This window comes from Salmo trutta, chromosome 32, assembly GCF_901001165.1.
Source record: "Salmo trutta chromosome 32, fSalTru1.1, whole genome shotgun sequence".
Classification (NCBI taxonomy): Eukaryota; Metazoa; Chordata; class Actinopteri; order Salmoniformes; family Salmonidae; genus Salmo; species Salmo trutta.
In genome coordinates this window covers 26,681,571-26,697,030 of record NC_042988.1, presented here as the reverse complement: position 1 = coordinate 26,697,030, position 15,460 = coordinate 26,681,571, and the positions used below count along the sequence as shown (strand labels likewise).

The window sequence follows — 15,460 nt, the reverse complement described above, 5'->3', positions numbered from 1 at the left end:
TGGCTGGGCCTGGCTCCCCAGTCACGTTAAATCTATAAATGAGGGCCTAACGAATGTATTTCAATTGACTGACTCTATGAACAGTAACTCAGTAAACATGTTAATTGTTGCGTTTATTTTTTTTCAGTATGGTTCACGTTTATTTCGATGGGAATGAAAATGACCTAAACTTGCATATGTTTACCTATGTGAAAAGAACTGCAATGACATTAGATACCCACTGTCTGTCAATAGAGAAGGCCTACACTGGAAAGAACTCAGAAACTCACATACAGGCCTACACAAAAATATCCAATGATACAGTTTGTTGCAGATGCACTTCCTAGATGTTTGTGCGAGATGTTAATTTGAGGTAATGAAATTGAAGTTTAAACGGGATACGTGTGTTCTGTAAATAATTTTCAGTGTTCAGACTGGCCTTTGAGCGTCTCGTGCAACGTTTGCCGAATCGGAACTAAAAAATGTTGAACCTGCAAGATGGGTCAGCAACGTTGACGTAAAAAGTGTGCTTTCCGTGTGTATGGAAATGTAGTTTTCTCGCTTTCTCCATTACGTTCTTCCGAATAACGGCTACACCTGCAATGCACAGCATCTCCCAGTATGCAACTGGTTGTCGCTCCCATCGGTTGGGGAGAGTCAGCAGCACACGAGGACTTGCTGGGAGTGCTGAGTCGAATCTTGCTTTCGCGTATCCCTCTACCGAGAGAAACCGGCTATTTTATTGCAAGTAAATCGAACACATATTAGACATTAGAGGGGAAGTTTGATATATTTTCTCGGGTGACCTCAACAACGGGTTAATAATAGGGGCGGACACTAGCCAGTTCAGCAACTGCGTAACGCAAGTATTTATCCACCGTAGTGAACATCTAGTAAAGACCCACGATGGACCCGAGAGACGCTGCCCCTGATTCCTGGGAACAAGAGGATGATGTTGAGGCCCCGGTCGACGGGAAACTCGATTCCGAATTCGCCGCCCTCAACGTGAATGCCAAACCGTTTGTCCCCAACATAAATGCCGTCGAATTTGTCCCGTCCTTCTTTCAGAAAGGCCCCTCGGAAGATCCTGATTCCGGTGGTAAGTTCGCGGTCACTCACGTTTACGTTTAGCTAGATGGGTAGCTAGCTTGATAGCAAGTTAACTTAGTTAGCTAGATAACAAGCGCCACAACACACATGCGTCTACACTTTAGAGACCGCGTAAAGTAGCTAGTTAACGTTAAAGGCAAGCATTAGTTACTAAATTAACGGTATTTAGCTAGGCTAGTTAGTTAGCAACCGAACGTTAGTTTGTTAGTTAGCTGTTAGTTAGCTGTATTCGGTAGTTGATGGATTGTTAATGGCTTGTTAGTAGCTAATATTTTCGGGAGGTTTTAGCTAACTATAGAAACTTTGTTTTTAACCACTACTTACTAGCTAGTTGCCGATTAGCAAACGTAGCTTGCTTTTAGCCATCTGTCGCCGACAGTGTCTATAGTTACATACGTTAGCTAATATTAACCATATGTAAGGTTTTGGACATTCGAGGTTTTAGTTAACTAGGGAAAGTAGCAAACGTTATCATATTACCAAATGCTAGTTACTGGCATAACTAAGTTAACGTTAGTTAGCCAATCCTATGGCAGTCGTGTGACAATTGCGTACGTAACGTTGGTAAGACAAACTGTCCCACATTTGTTTTTTTACTGTCTGCGTGGGCTATGTAGTCATAAATGGCTAGCTAAGACATTCTTGGCAAATTGTGCTTTTTTTTTGGTCTATACCCTTCCCACAATGTAAATTAGAATTTCAAGATATGTACCCAACTAGCACTGTAGATAGAAAACTAGTAATTATTTGAACTGGTACAAACTTGCCCCTTATAAATTGCAAGACATGACAACTTTAGGAACTGGTAACTAGTGTTGACATTATTGGTGTGACGTGGACGATCTTACTTTACATACGGTCCATAAGTGGAAGATAAACTTGTGAACAAAGTGTCCCATTTGAGCAGACCAAGAAAGCAGAAATAACAAGTCAGAGCCATTCATACATGTTACTCTTACGTTTTGATGTAATGAAAATGAGCTGTGGCATGTTTTGGTCAGTTATTTTTTGCCAAATCCAATATGGAGGGGAATATGTAAGGTGCTTCATCTTGAAACATAAATTACCATCCTTTATAGAAAAACTCTTAGATTGTGGTGGTTATGCATTATCTATTAGGCAATACTAACTTGTAAGTCATGAGGGGATTGAAATCTAGCTATTTTCCCAGTCTGATATTTTTGACCTACAGCAGTTTTCTTATCCTTTAACCTCGGCTTGCCTGTACAGGCTTTCTGCTGTTGGACATCACCTATGTGTGTTTATACTAAAGATATTCAACCGCTCTTGAGGAAATTGTCTGCCCAGTAAAAGTATAGTAAACATTGAGCTGTTGGTGGGTTAACTTCTTCCGGTGGAGTGTTGTTGCGTATGGATGGGTTAGCTGACAATGTCACAAGTGGTTGACACTTCAATGGGGCAGAAGTCAGATGTTGTGGTTCTGGATGGCCAGGTGGCTACCAACAATGACAAGAAACTGCCATGTAAGGAATCGTGACTGTCAGCCAGTTTCATCTTGTTCTTGAGACCATGTCTTGTGTTTAGGTGTTTTAACTGATTCCATGTTAACTGAAATTTGCTAGCTAACCAAGAACTGTAACAATGTATTTGAGATCACAAATGCTGATTTTGCACCTTTTTTTTTTTCAATGAACATTAAAGAAATATAGTTGACATGTTGTCAACAATCTAAGCCAACCCGTATGCTTTGCCCCATAGTTGCGCAGGCTTTGGTTGTTGCTAAACAACCAACCTGTCTATAGTACATATTGCAAACCAGTTAACTGGGGGAACTGGTGTTGCAGTTTGTTGGCCTCATAAGAACTGTGTTAGTTGTGACCATTGTGGTAGACTGGAAGAGCGCTGGTCGGTAGATTTCACACCAATCCCACCTTACATTTTATTTGAAAAATGTCTGATGAAAGAAGCGTTAATGTGCATACGCTCTACCTCTTTTTTTTTTTTAGCGGAAGTTGAACCAGTTGTTGCCACCATGGAGGTCGCAGAAACTGCAGGTATGTATACGTGTGTGTTTTACACCTGTGGTCATTTTGCTCTGTTCAGCATTATCCATGAATAGCTTTGCTAGCATCACAATCTATGGGCCCAGCCTCTGGCCTCTAACAAAGACCTCCGTAAATCCTGTCAACCCACTGTTCAACGTCCACCAAAGCAACTGTCACTGGTATGAATCACTAATTGATGCTTGTGGGCCTCAGTCTTCTCAATTAGTAGTCACAAAGTTCTGACATGTATCTAGTACAGCTTCTAGAACACATTTTTTGTGCACATTCATTGTTACTGTGGAAGGGTTCTGTATGTCTCATTATGTGTAGATGACCACCAGTTGACTAGCTAATGTCTTGTTACATTATATTTAGACAAGAACCCACCTTCTCTATTATAAGTACAAATTAAGGTGTGTTGTAATGCCAGTGAATTCTGTGAGGGTGCTGTACTGTGTCATAATAAACAGATTGATGCTGGCTAGCTCTGTCTGCGCACATAGCTTTGGTGCAGACAAAGACCAAACTTGATGTCTGGTGTGGCAACTTGGTGCCTTATTCCATTTGGAGTGGCTGCAGTTCATCATTTTCTGCGAAACTGAAGTTTTGGACTAAAGATATTTCTGCGCATGTGCAGGATCCGCTGCGTGCTTTCCCCTCCGAGTCCTTTGAGCTACTGCTCAGTACTTGCTCACTCCTTGACTCCGCTGCCACTTGTTCGAAGAAACGTTGTTCTTTGTCTGCTGTAACAGTAATCAAAGCGAACATAAGCACGACACAACAGTCAGTAGTACGGGTGTAACGCTACAAAGATTCCTACTGAGCCGTTTGGTACAGGGACCTTGGTTCATTCCACACAGTGAACCTGAATGAATACATAAATACTAAAATAAAAATGCTAGGCCTGCGCTGCGTTGTATACCTCAAGTAAGTCAAAGTTGAAAAAAAAAAACATTTTGGGCTATTCCGTTAACAACTACAGCTTATGCGCATGTTGTAATCAAAACTCAAATCGTATTTGGCGCATTTCAATCTGTTCTTTTGTGAGGCGCAGCCGGGAACTAGTTTTGTACGATTGTGAGTGGTGTGTTCAAAAAACCAGGACCATTCTCTGTTGTTTAAATCTCCAGTTTGGAAACCTTTTTGCTTCCCAGAAGATTACAGCAGCAATGAACAGAGTATGTCGCCACTGATCAACAAAAGTGCCTATACAACTGCCAACGCCTCAAACATGACACATTTAAGCCGACTTCACCCCAGTATTCCTACCACTGGAGCAAGATGGAAATGCAGAACAGTAACTCTCCCCTCTGCATTCAAGCAACCCTTTGCAGCTGATTCTGCCACGGAAATTACAAGAGCGATAGCTATGTTTTATAGCTGCAGATATTTGCGCCCATTCTCGGTTGTTGAGAATAATAGGGGGTTTCATCACCTCGTGAAAGTGCTCAAGCCACATCATGAACTTTGCCCTCTCGCACCCGTTTCAGCAAACAGGTGTTAGTCCCCGCTCTATGTAAGCAAGCTAAAGTGGAAATTGTCAATTAATTGACCAATGCGCCCTGTGTTGCCCTTACTACAGATGGATGGACCACCCGGGCTACAGAGCTACTTCACTCTGACAGCCCATCACTTTACCCCGGAGTGGGAAATGAGAACTACTGTGCTACAGACACGCCTCACTCGAGTCACACGTGCGCATATTTTTCTTTGTAAGAAAACATTATAGCATAGGCCTACACAATGTTTGAGTCATGTTTACATATTGATTTCACACACACATTGCACTTTTATTTTAGTGTTGATGGGTAGTCGTGTTTTCATTTAAGAAAATACAAAGTGTTGGTATTCCTGATTGTGCTCTCATCAGGTATTATGACTCATGATCATATATGGAATTTGTAACTGTTGGCATTTAATTTTCCGCTTTACCGAACCATGACCCCAAAACTGCAATACCCACCTAACTGGGTTTGGTGAACCGTTACAACCCTTGTCAACAGCGATTTTAATATGCAAATGTTGGCTATTGGGAGGCAGAGTTCTTTATCAGTAAATATGTCGGCATAAATCGAAAGATTTCATCACAAAACTCTGATCGTTTTGTGCCAGTGCAAAGTGCAGACTACGTCTTGCTTGTGCTACAGCAATATCTGTTACAACAGACAGAGCCTTCATATATATTTTTGGAATGTTTGTTTCAATCAGCTTTCCAGAACTGAGGCAGAGACATGGGCTACATGTCAATCAAATTGGTTGAGGGTTCAGTAAAGTGTGAGTAAAGCATAGTTTATTTTACTTTTGTCTATTATCTACTTCACTTGCATTGGCAATGTTAACATATGTTTCCCAGGCCAATAAAGCCCCTTGAATTGAGTAAAGAGAGACTTGAGCGTGTGTGTGAAATAACATGTGCAGAACATGATTCGTTTTGAGAAGTTGGGGGCGGGGGTGGAAACTCTGTAATTGTAGCCTCTGCCTATTCCATTTTCCACTTTACCCCAGAGTGTGCACTCAACCTCATGGTGAAGTATAATTCAAGTTTTACCGATGAAACGGCTGCTTACCAACCATTTGATCTCTATCAGTTTCATGGGGATTTTCATTTAGATCTTGACTTCTACAGTTTGGAAGTAGCCTACAGTTGTCTAAAATGATGAACAGTAACCAGGTTTCCATCCAATTTTTTTATGCTAGTAAAGTACGTAAAAAATGTGGGGAACTTTCAAAATGTTGACAAAACTAACTATGCTAGACAATGTGGGATCTTTTTGTTGGCTTAACTGAATTCTATGAAATGTCGGTGGAAACACTTGTGCACAAATATTGATATAATAACCATCATAAACTTGGAGTCAGTCGATGACATGTTTGGTCCTCCCACTACGACTCGTTGGGAAAGCATGCGGTTTAGGCCTATTAGGCTACAGATGAAATAAGTTATGAACTTCACAGTGTGGTGAAAGTGCAAGCTGATGAGCTTGATGCTCTTTTCCTATAAATATTGAGGGTCTTATTCTGGTGACATGATGATCGATGCTTGGTTGCCGTTATGACAAATTTAAAATCTCGCTTTTTTGTCTCGCTTTTATATGTGCTCTTTAGCCAAAAGCATGCAGATAGCGCTGTTGGCTAGAGCGAACGTGCCAATTCCAAAGTTGGCACACGCTATATAATGCACATTTTTTGTGTGAGAAACCCATCAGTTGAAAATGTGAAGGAAACCCATTTAACTTGTACCGCAAAGGGTATTTTTATGTGCACTGTCATCACGCATAGGTACATTTGATGGAAACGCATCTCTGGTGGGGAAATGCGCATGTTGGTTTTTATACAGATTTGAGAATGTTAGCGTGAACCTGTGGACAATTGGATGGTAACCGAGCCAGTGAGTGAAGTTTAGAGCAGATGGTGTTAAGAAGCTGTAGCATAGCCTACCTTTGTGTTTAGTTTAAATCAAAGCACTTATTTTGAGTTTTGGACAAGAGTAACATAGTTATTATGTGATCTAGCACACATTAATTCAGCTTTGATCTAACTTTATTGAATGAGCACCATTCGTCTGAGTAGAGCAGAGACTGTGGGTAAAGTAGAGAATCGGACATGTGCAGAAGCTTCGGGACCTTTCGCTGTTGGGAAGAGGGGTCCAGAATGATCCCCAGCCACTCCATTCAATTAGTCTGACTTTTCCTGTGACTGGCAGGATGACTTCAGCATTCCTTACTGTTGAGGTCTTACATCATTTACATTAGGCTAAAAGTTGTGGATGTGCAGGATGGAAGAAAGGCTTGAAGTCCAGCCAAACATGTCCAGGCCCAGGCTGCCTTGGAGCACTCACTGACCTCTCTCTAACCAATATTCTACGGCAAGTGTTTCCTGGTCCTGGGGACCCAAAGGGGTAGACATTTTAGTTTTCCCCTAGCATTACACACCTGGTTCTACTGATTTAACTAATTTAACCTTTTTATTAAGTGGAATCAGGTGTGTAGTACCAAGTTAACTAAATGTGTACCCCTTTGGGTCCTCAGGACCAGGATTAAACACTACTGATTTCACTGTCTCATAGTTGGAATGATGAGCCATACTCTCCAAGTATCAGCATGGTCTGTCATCACTACTACGGTCTTTAAAGCCTGTAGGGTGCTGAATGGTTACACTATTTCGGGTGTTAAATGGCTTTTTCTGGAAATCAAAGAAGGAAAATTGTATCAATGTTATTGGAATGAACTCTGACCTTAAGCTCTAATGTTCTGTAGATTTGGCATTCTGTAGTTTTAGCTGTAAAATCTTGTCAAAACTGATGCCAGAAGTTTAGCTGTAGTAACCATTAACAAGCTTACTCGTAGAGCAATCCCCTCATGGCTAATTCATTGGCTCTAACTGTACTGTGAGTACTCTGCATCATTGCCAGCCTGTAGTGTAGCCCTAGTTTTCTCCTATGAATAGGAAATCTTTTCTCAAACTAATGACATTTATTTTATCTATCTAAACTAAAACATTTGTAGAGCAACTTAATTTACCAAATTCTTAGCTACGGTGGTAGGCTTTTTCACATCAGACCTGAGACCAGAGGAATCTATTTTCAAACTCAAATCATGAATACTTATTCCACACCACTAATGCTCTGTTCGGTTTGTCCCTGGTCAGCCCCGGTGGAGAACGGCGACTCTGAAATTACCACAGAGGAGACGTGGGACCTGAAAGGGGTGGAGCCAAATGAGGAAGAACCAGGAGGAGGGCCTGGTGGCAACGGGGGACCAATAGTTGTTGAGGAGATTCTGGAGGAGGAAGTCCTGGAGGAGGAGGAAGATGTGCCAATCATGCCTAAAGTGGTAGCCCTCCCACCAGACGCGCCCAAGAAGGAACATGTGAATGTGGTGTTCATCGGTCATGTTGGTGAGGGGGGGCACATCTGGTTGTTTCTTCCTCTTTTTCATGGCTATTGCAGTGGTTTCACATACTATCATTTAGGTGTGTGGGTCATCTCTGCATTGCTCTGTTATTTCTTGGGGTTTCATTTGATCCAATAAAACATGTTTATTGGCAGCCCTATATAACATCCATAGTGTATAGTTGTCACTGTCACACCTGGATTGCTGATTGGGGGGGTCTGTCAAAGAAACACATCTAGGGGAAACGATGTTATTGCCTTAATAGGAAACAGTGAAAAACCAGGCAATGTTTTGTATTTATTTTTCATTTAATCAGCCCTGTTACAAGGCTAGACGGCACAGGCCATTTTTATCTGCTCTCACCACTCCCTGTTGTCCCTCATCTCTCCCTAGATGCTGGCAAGTCTACCATCGGAGGACAAATCATGTGAGTATTTATCTTTCTGTTGTGGTTATGATTCATTCAGTCCAATGGGGCTTTTAACACCGGTTGAATTTCTCACCACCCCTCCACTCTTTGCTCCTTTCCCCCTCTCTTCATCAATCCCTCTGGTTATCCCCTTCTTCACTGGTAGGTATTTAACGGGCATGGTGGAGAAGAGAACTCTGGAGAAGTATGAAAGAGAAGCCAAGGAGAAGAACAGGGAAACATGGTGAGTTACTCTGCTTTTTACCAAAAAAATATATGAAATGGCATGACTAAAGCCTGTCAGTATAACAAGGGTTTAACCCCCTCCCTTCCTCTGTCTGCCAGGTACCTCTCCTGGGCTCTGGACACTAACCAGGAGGAGCGAGACAAGGGGAAGACTGTGGAGGTGGGCAGAGCGTACTTTGAAACTGAGAAAAAGCACTTTACCATCCTGGACGCGCCAGGCCACAAAAGCTTTGTGCCCAATATGATCGGAGGAGCGTCGCAAGCTGACCTGGCTGTGCTGGTGAGTCCATAGTGTAATGCTGTTGTGGCTGCAAATACCAAAATATCCAGTTGAGAGACCAAGATCTCTTGAAATGGTAAATGTAAACATTATAAAAATAACAATTTGAAATTAAGAAGGAACAATGATAAATACTTGTTTACTTGATCGTAAAATAAATTGTTTTGAAATCTACACAGCAATGTCATGGTTCCTTGAATGATTTTCAATGTGTATTTCTCCTGCCTAGGTGATCTCAGCCAGGAAGGGAGAGTTTGAGACGGGCTTTGAGAAGGGTGGACAGACACGGGAGCACGCCATGTTGGCCAAAACGGCGGGGGTGAAGCATCTGATCATCCTCGTCAACAAAATGGACGACCCCACAGTGAACTGGAGCCTAGAGAGGTGCGCAGTTACCACTTAGAGCACAGAAATGACATCAGGAAACTGGTAGTCATGAGTGCTTGCTTCAGTTTACATCAACATGAAAACACCCATTACAGACAAGATGATATAGTGATGGTCAAAGCCTAGGGTGGAATCCTTTGTTAATGTAGGGTCTTTGTAGAACTTTAACGGAAATCATGCATACATTGACATCATTACAAGATTTGCTCGAGAGTTTAACATTTATTCTCATGCATCTGAAATCCATCTCAACCCACAATTAATTTTTTCTTTAACCTGAAACCTCAGGTACGAAGAATGCAAGGAAAAACTAGTGCCATTTTTGAAGAAGGTTGGCTTCAACCCCAAGAAAGACATTCACTTCATGCCCTGCTCCGGCCTCACAGGAGCCAACCTCAAGGAGCCTGTTGAGTCGTGCACTTGGTATACGTGAGTATCACCAGCTTTTACACTGCTGTTCCTGGGCTGTGTTCACTAGGTACGAAACGGAGGAAAACAGTCCAAAATGGAGAGGTACTATCTGTTCTTGTCCAGTAAGAAACGCTCCTTCCTTCTCTGTTAACGAAGCCATGCCAAAGGTACTATGACGTTCAAGTGTGAATGGATTGAATATTCTCCTGACGCTACTGTCCTGACCTGTTTATCTCCTCTCTGTCTGTCTTCCAGGGGGTTACCATTCATTCCACATCTGGACAGTTTGCCAAACTTAAACAGAGCGAGCGACGGACCAGTCAGATTACCCATCGTAGACAAATACAAGGTGAAGACGACTACATTATAAAACCTTAATATTTTTATTCTATTGCCATAAATATGGCAACCAACTCATTATGTTTATTTAGATATGGTTGTCCTTTACATGACAGTATTTTGATGGTCAACAACTGTAGTGAGCCATGTCATTCGTACAGCCCACATCAGCAGCTACACTGTACATGTAACATCCTATTTCCTGGTAATAAAAAGCCTATTAAACAACACTAGTTTTTAAGCCTCTCACACTACTGTAAAATACCTTTTTCTGACTTGGGTTACTTAATCTGGCCTCTTTCTGCTGTTGTTCCCCACCCTATAGGACATGGGTACTGTCATCCTGGGGAAACTGGAGTCAGGGTCCATCAGTAAAGCACAGCAGCTTGTCATGATGCCAAACAGGGTAAGACATTCTCCAGCAGCCTGCCATGGAACATCCAATGCCCATCAGAGCAGTAGAGCTATAGCTAATCCTTGCTAATGGGGTGGCAAGTATCTTAAGCCAGAGTTGTTTAGTCATAGGTATTTTTTTCTCGTATTTTCCATTTGTCTGTGCCACATGGTATCTCCCTCTGTTGTTTTTTTTATTTTTTATCATAAAGGTGTTCGCTCCATCTCTTATTATGAATGTGTGTTAATGGCTGCGTATCTCTTCCATTTTTCCTCCTTCCATCCCTCCCTGTAGCACACAGTGGAGGTGTTGAGCCTGCTGAGTGATGACGTGGAGACAGATGATGCTTCTCCTGGAGAGAACCTGAAGCTGAGACTGAAGGGCATCGAGGAGGAGGAGATCCTGCCAGGCTTCATCCTCTGTAACGCTGAGAACCTCTGCCACTCTGGACGCACCTTTGACGCCCAGGTACGCCAGTCACCACGCCACCACAGATACTAAGGCGGTTGGAGTTGGACCGTAGTCCTGTCTGAATGTCGCCCTAATGACAAACATATTGGATTTATTGGTGTTTGTTTTTACTCAGTTTTGTGTTCTCACAGATTGTCATCATTGAACACAAGTCCATTATCTGCCCTGGTTACAATGCTGTCCTCCACATCCACACCTGCATTGAAGAAGTGCAAATTACGGTAAAGATACTGTCATAATGCCATAACTTACAGAAGGAACCATCTTAATTTTGAATCTGCAATGTATTCCTTTTGAACTGCACCTGACAAAGTGTTTTAAATACATGCCAGTATAGTTATTGTGATGGTTCCGCTCCACATCTAGGCCTTAATCTGTCTGGTAGACAAGAAGTCGGGAGAGAAAAGTAAGACGCGACCGCGCTTTGTGAAACAGGACCAGGTGTGCATTGCCCGTCTGCGCACCGCCGGAACCATCTGCCTTGAAACCTTCAAAGACTTCCCCCAGATGGGACGGTTCACCCTACGGGATGAAGGTACTTGCCTCTGCCATCACTGGGACTGTTAGTAGGCGGCAGGTAGCCTAGCGTTGAGCCAGTAAAGGAAATGTCTCGGTCGAATCCCCAAGCTGACTACTTGAAAAATGGTGATTTGCCCTTGAACAAGGCACTTACTCCTGATTACTTATGTAAGTCGCTCTGGATAAGAGCGTCTCTTGAATGATGAAAGTGTATATGTACGATTTTAGTAGTCCCTAAATGGCCATGCTGGAAGGAACAATGGTTTAAATGTAGTCCAAACTGAAACCAAGTTTAAAGTAGGGCTGGGTGATATACCGTATTTTATGATATACCGGTATTGATGCAGGGACCGACCGGTTTGGGTTTTTACTTCACCTTCTATACCGGTATTTGAATGTTTGGTTTGTTAAATGTGATACGCCATGTGTAATGTCAATTTTTATAGCTTACTTCGCAACTTGAGTCATCTCTCTCCGCGCCACTTTCCCCACAGACCTAGCCATGCCCCCTGTCACTCAAGGAGCGCGTTTGATGTTCCTTAACTTCTCTGGGCAAGGTGGGACGTGACCGTCCCACACTATTCAACAGCCAGTGAAATAGCATGGCGCGAAATACAAAACAGCAAAAATATCATAATTTCAATTTCTCAAACATACGACTATTTTACACCATTTTAAAGTTACACTTCTCCTTAATGTAACCACGTTGTCCGATTTTCAAAAAGGCTTTACAGCGAAAGCAAAACATTAGATTATGTTAGGAGAGTACATAGACAAAAATAACCACACAGCCATTTTCCAAGCAAGGATATATGTCACAAAAACCCAAAACACAGCTAAATGAAGCACTAACCTTTGACGATCTTCATCAGATGACACGCCTACGACATCATGTTACACAATACATGTATGTTTTGTTCGATGAAGTTCATATTTATATCCAAAAACAGCATTTTACATTGGCGCGTGATGTTCAGAAAATGTATTCCCACCAAAACATCCGGTGAATGACCACATCAATTTACAAAAATACTCCTCATAAACGTTGACAAAATACATAATTATTTTAAGAATTATAGATACAGTACTCCTTTATGCAACCGCTGTGTCAGATTTTAAAATAGCTTTTTGGCGAAAGCACATTTTTCAATATTCTGATTACATAGCTCGCAATCAAAGCAAGCTATACAGACACCCGCCAAGTTCTGGGGCAACCTAAACTCAGAATTAGTATTATAAATATTCTCTTACCTTTGCTGATCTTCATCAGAATGCACTCCCAGGACTGCTACTTCCACAATAAATGTTTTTGTTAGAAATAATACATATTTATGTCCAAATGCCTCCGTTTTGTTCGTGCGTTCAGAGCACTATCCAAAGACAGAGACAAAAAGTCAAAATGTTCCATTACCGTACTTAGAAGCATGTCAAACGCTGTTTAAAATCAATCTTTATGGTATTTTTAACGTAAAATTGTGATAATATTCCAACCGGACAATGGCGTATTCATTCAAGGAGAAAAAGAAGGAACGGCGCGCTCGCGTGACCGCGCATATCCAATCCCTTTGTCCACTCAGTAACTGAGCTCCTATTATCTGCCCAGTAACGGGAGAAAGCTGAAACTACTTTCTGAAGGCTTTTGACAGCCAATGGAAGCCTTAGGAAGTGCAACGTAACCCCACAGATACTGTAGTTTCGAAAGGGACTAGAAAGAACTACAATTCTCAGATCCTCCACTTCCTGGTTGACTTTCTCAGGTTTTTGCCTGCCATATGAGTTCTGTTATACTCAGACACCATTCAAACAGTTTTAGAAACTTCAGTGTTTTCTATCCAAATCTACTAATAATATGCATATTCTAGACGCTTGCGTCCCACGTAGCCCATAGAAGTTAAGTTATTTATTTTTTTGGATCTGTACTTTACTATTTTTATTTTTACTTCACTACATTCCTAAAGAAGAAAATATACTTTTTACTCCATACATTTTCCCTGACACCTAAAAGTACTCGTTACATTTTGAATGCTTGGCAGGACAGGACAATGGTCACATTCACGCACTTGTCAAGAGAATATCCCTGGTCATCTACTGCCTCTGATCTGGAGAACTCACTAAACACAAATGCTTTGTTTGTAAATTATTGTTGAGTGTTGGAGTGTGCCCCTGGCTATCCGTAAGCAAGAAAATGGTGCCGTCTGGTTTGCTTAATATAAGGAATTTTAAATTACTTTAACTTTTGATACTTAAGTACATTTTATCAATTACATTTACTTTTTATACTTAAGTATATTTAAAACCAAATACTTATACTTAAGTAGTATTTTACTGGGTGATTTTTACTTGGAGTAATTTTCTATTAACGTATCTTTTACTTTACTTTTACTCAAGTATGACAATTGGGTACTTTTTTCCCACCACTGCAATTGAGTGCAGGAGATGCAGAAATGATAAGTGCTGACATTTGTTTTGGTTGAAGTTAAATTGACAGTATAAAACAATCAGAATGGGGAAAGACTCATTGAAATCACTTAGAATGTATGTGTTGCCAACCTAGGATTACTCACTACTCATAAAGCAAATGTAGAACTTTTATTCAAAAACTAAAAACATTCATACCGCCAATTTTTTTTAAGTGCCGTGATAGAATATTTTGGTCATATTGCCCAGCCCTAGATTAAAGTCTTAGTGGTTGAGTTGCATTCGTGGTGAAAAAGTACTGTTGGTTGGGGAGTGGGGTAGAGCGGATGTGTCATTCATTGGGACCCTAAAGAGGGAGAAAGTCTGTAGGAGGGGGTCGGAGAGTGGAGGGGCTCCACTTATGAAGTTTTGATTTTAATTTAAAACTAGCCCATTTGGACATGAGTAGACCGGGGCTTTGCTGTTAACCTACGTCTCTGTGTCCTCTCCCCAGGTAAGACCATTGCCATTGGTAAGGTGTTGAAGCTCGTTGCTGAGAGGGACTGAAGCAGTTGCATGGGAGTCCCCGGTCACAGTCCGGCACCATGGTGGGGTGGGGGTGAAGAGTGGGGTCAGGGGTCATCGATGGGAACAGGCGGCGGTGACGGCAACTCTGCTCGCGGCCCTCCTCTCTTCTCTCCCCCCCTTGACCTGTCGATGATCAGCTTAAAAAACGTATCTGAAAAAGAAACCTGTTTTTAAGCAAATGGAAAAACGAGATCAAGTACACACGAGTCAGCTTTCTCATATTGAGAGCTCAGCTATGCCATTTTTGGGTTAGGCCCCACCCCCCAAACCCATTCCCTCACACCCCAACTCTGGTCTACTCATGACCATAACACAATGGTTTTCTCTTCCAGTTTTTTATTTTTATTATTTCTTCTTCCATCATTGAAAATTTACAATGGCAGCATTTATATCTGTAACCAGACGAGGACCAGGATTTGCTTGTAATACAGAAAAATATATTATTTACAAAAAAAGATGGTTTGAGAATTTAACAAGTTGAAACCAAAATGTTATTATCTTGGTTGTACAAAGGGTTGCAAATATCCACTAACTTCCCAAAATTCAGAATCGAGGGAATAGGTGGGAAATCTGGAATCTTCCAGCCAAGATTTCTGGAAAACCTGGGAATTTTGCTAAAATTAATGGATTTTTGCAACCCTAGTTGTACATGTCTCCCATTGCTTTTACCCACTTTTGGTTTCTCTTATATGGCGTTCTGGCAGTGTGCCTGAGCGCCTTCACATGTTATAAAAGGAAACTACTATGACAATAAATATAAAAATTGGAGAAGTGCTAGTTCTTTATTTGGGCTGTTTCACAGAAGTGTTTAACGTGAGAGGAAAAATATAATTAAGTTGACATGAAATTTGTCATTTAATCTTTATCATGCATACCAAAGATTCTTTACCCTGTTTGAAAGATGGAATTTAGTAGAGCTGTTTCATGGCAGAAGTGTGTTCGGGCAGTCCTTTTCAAAGCCTAAAATACTTCATTTCAACCCATACAGAATGTGCCCTACAGCTGGATATTTGCCTGTGTGTAATGACCACT

At 41.5% G+C, this 15,460-nt stretch overlaps 1 protein-coding gene across 1 annotated transcript; it reads left to right on the top strand.

Moving 5' to 3' along the window:
* Positions 1 to 619: 619 nt before the first annotated feature.
* On the top strand, positions 620 to 15,199 carry LOC115171585 (eukaryotic peptide chain release factor GTP-binding subunit ERF3A-like). The gene is made up of 14 exons (XM_029728558.1): positions 620 to 1,078; positions 3,057 to 3,104; positions 7,743 to 7,991; positions 8,381 to 8,414; positions 8,563 to 8,640; positions 8,742 to 8,922; positions 9,152 to 9,306; positions 9,598 to 9,738; positions 9,976 to 10,069; positions 10,385 to 10,465; positions 10,748 to 10,921; positions 11,056 to 11,145; positions 11,291 to 11,459; positions 14,355 to 15,199. Exons 1-14 carry the CDS (start codon positions 886 to 888, stop codon positions 14,405 to 14,407), a joined length of 1,740 nt encoding a protein of 579 aa, XP_029584418.1. The 5' UTR covers positions 620 to 885; the 3' UTR covers positions 14,408 to 15,199.
* The last annotated feature ends 261 nt before the right edge of the window (positions 15,200 to 15,460 follow it).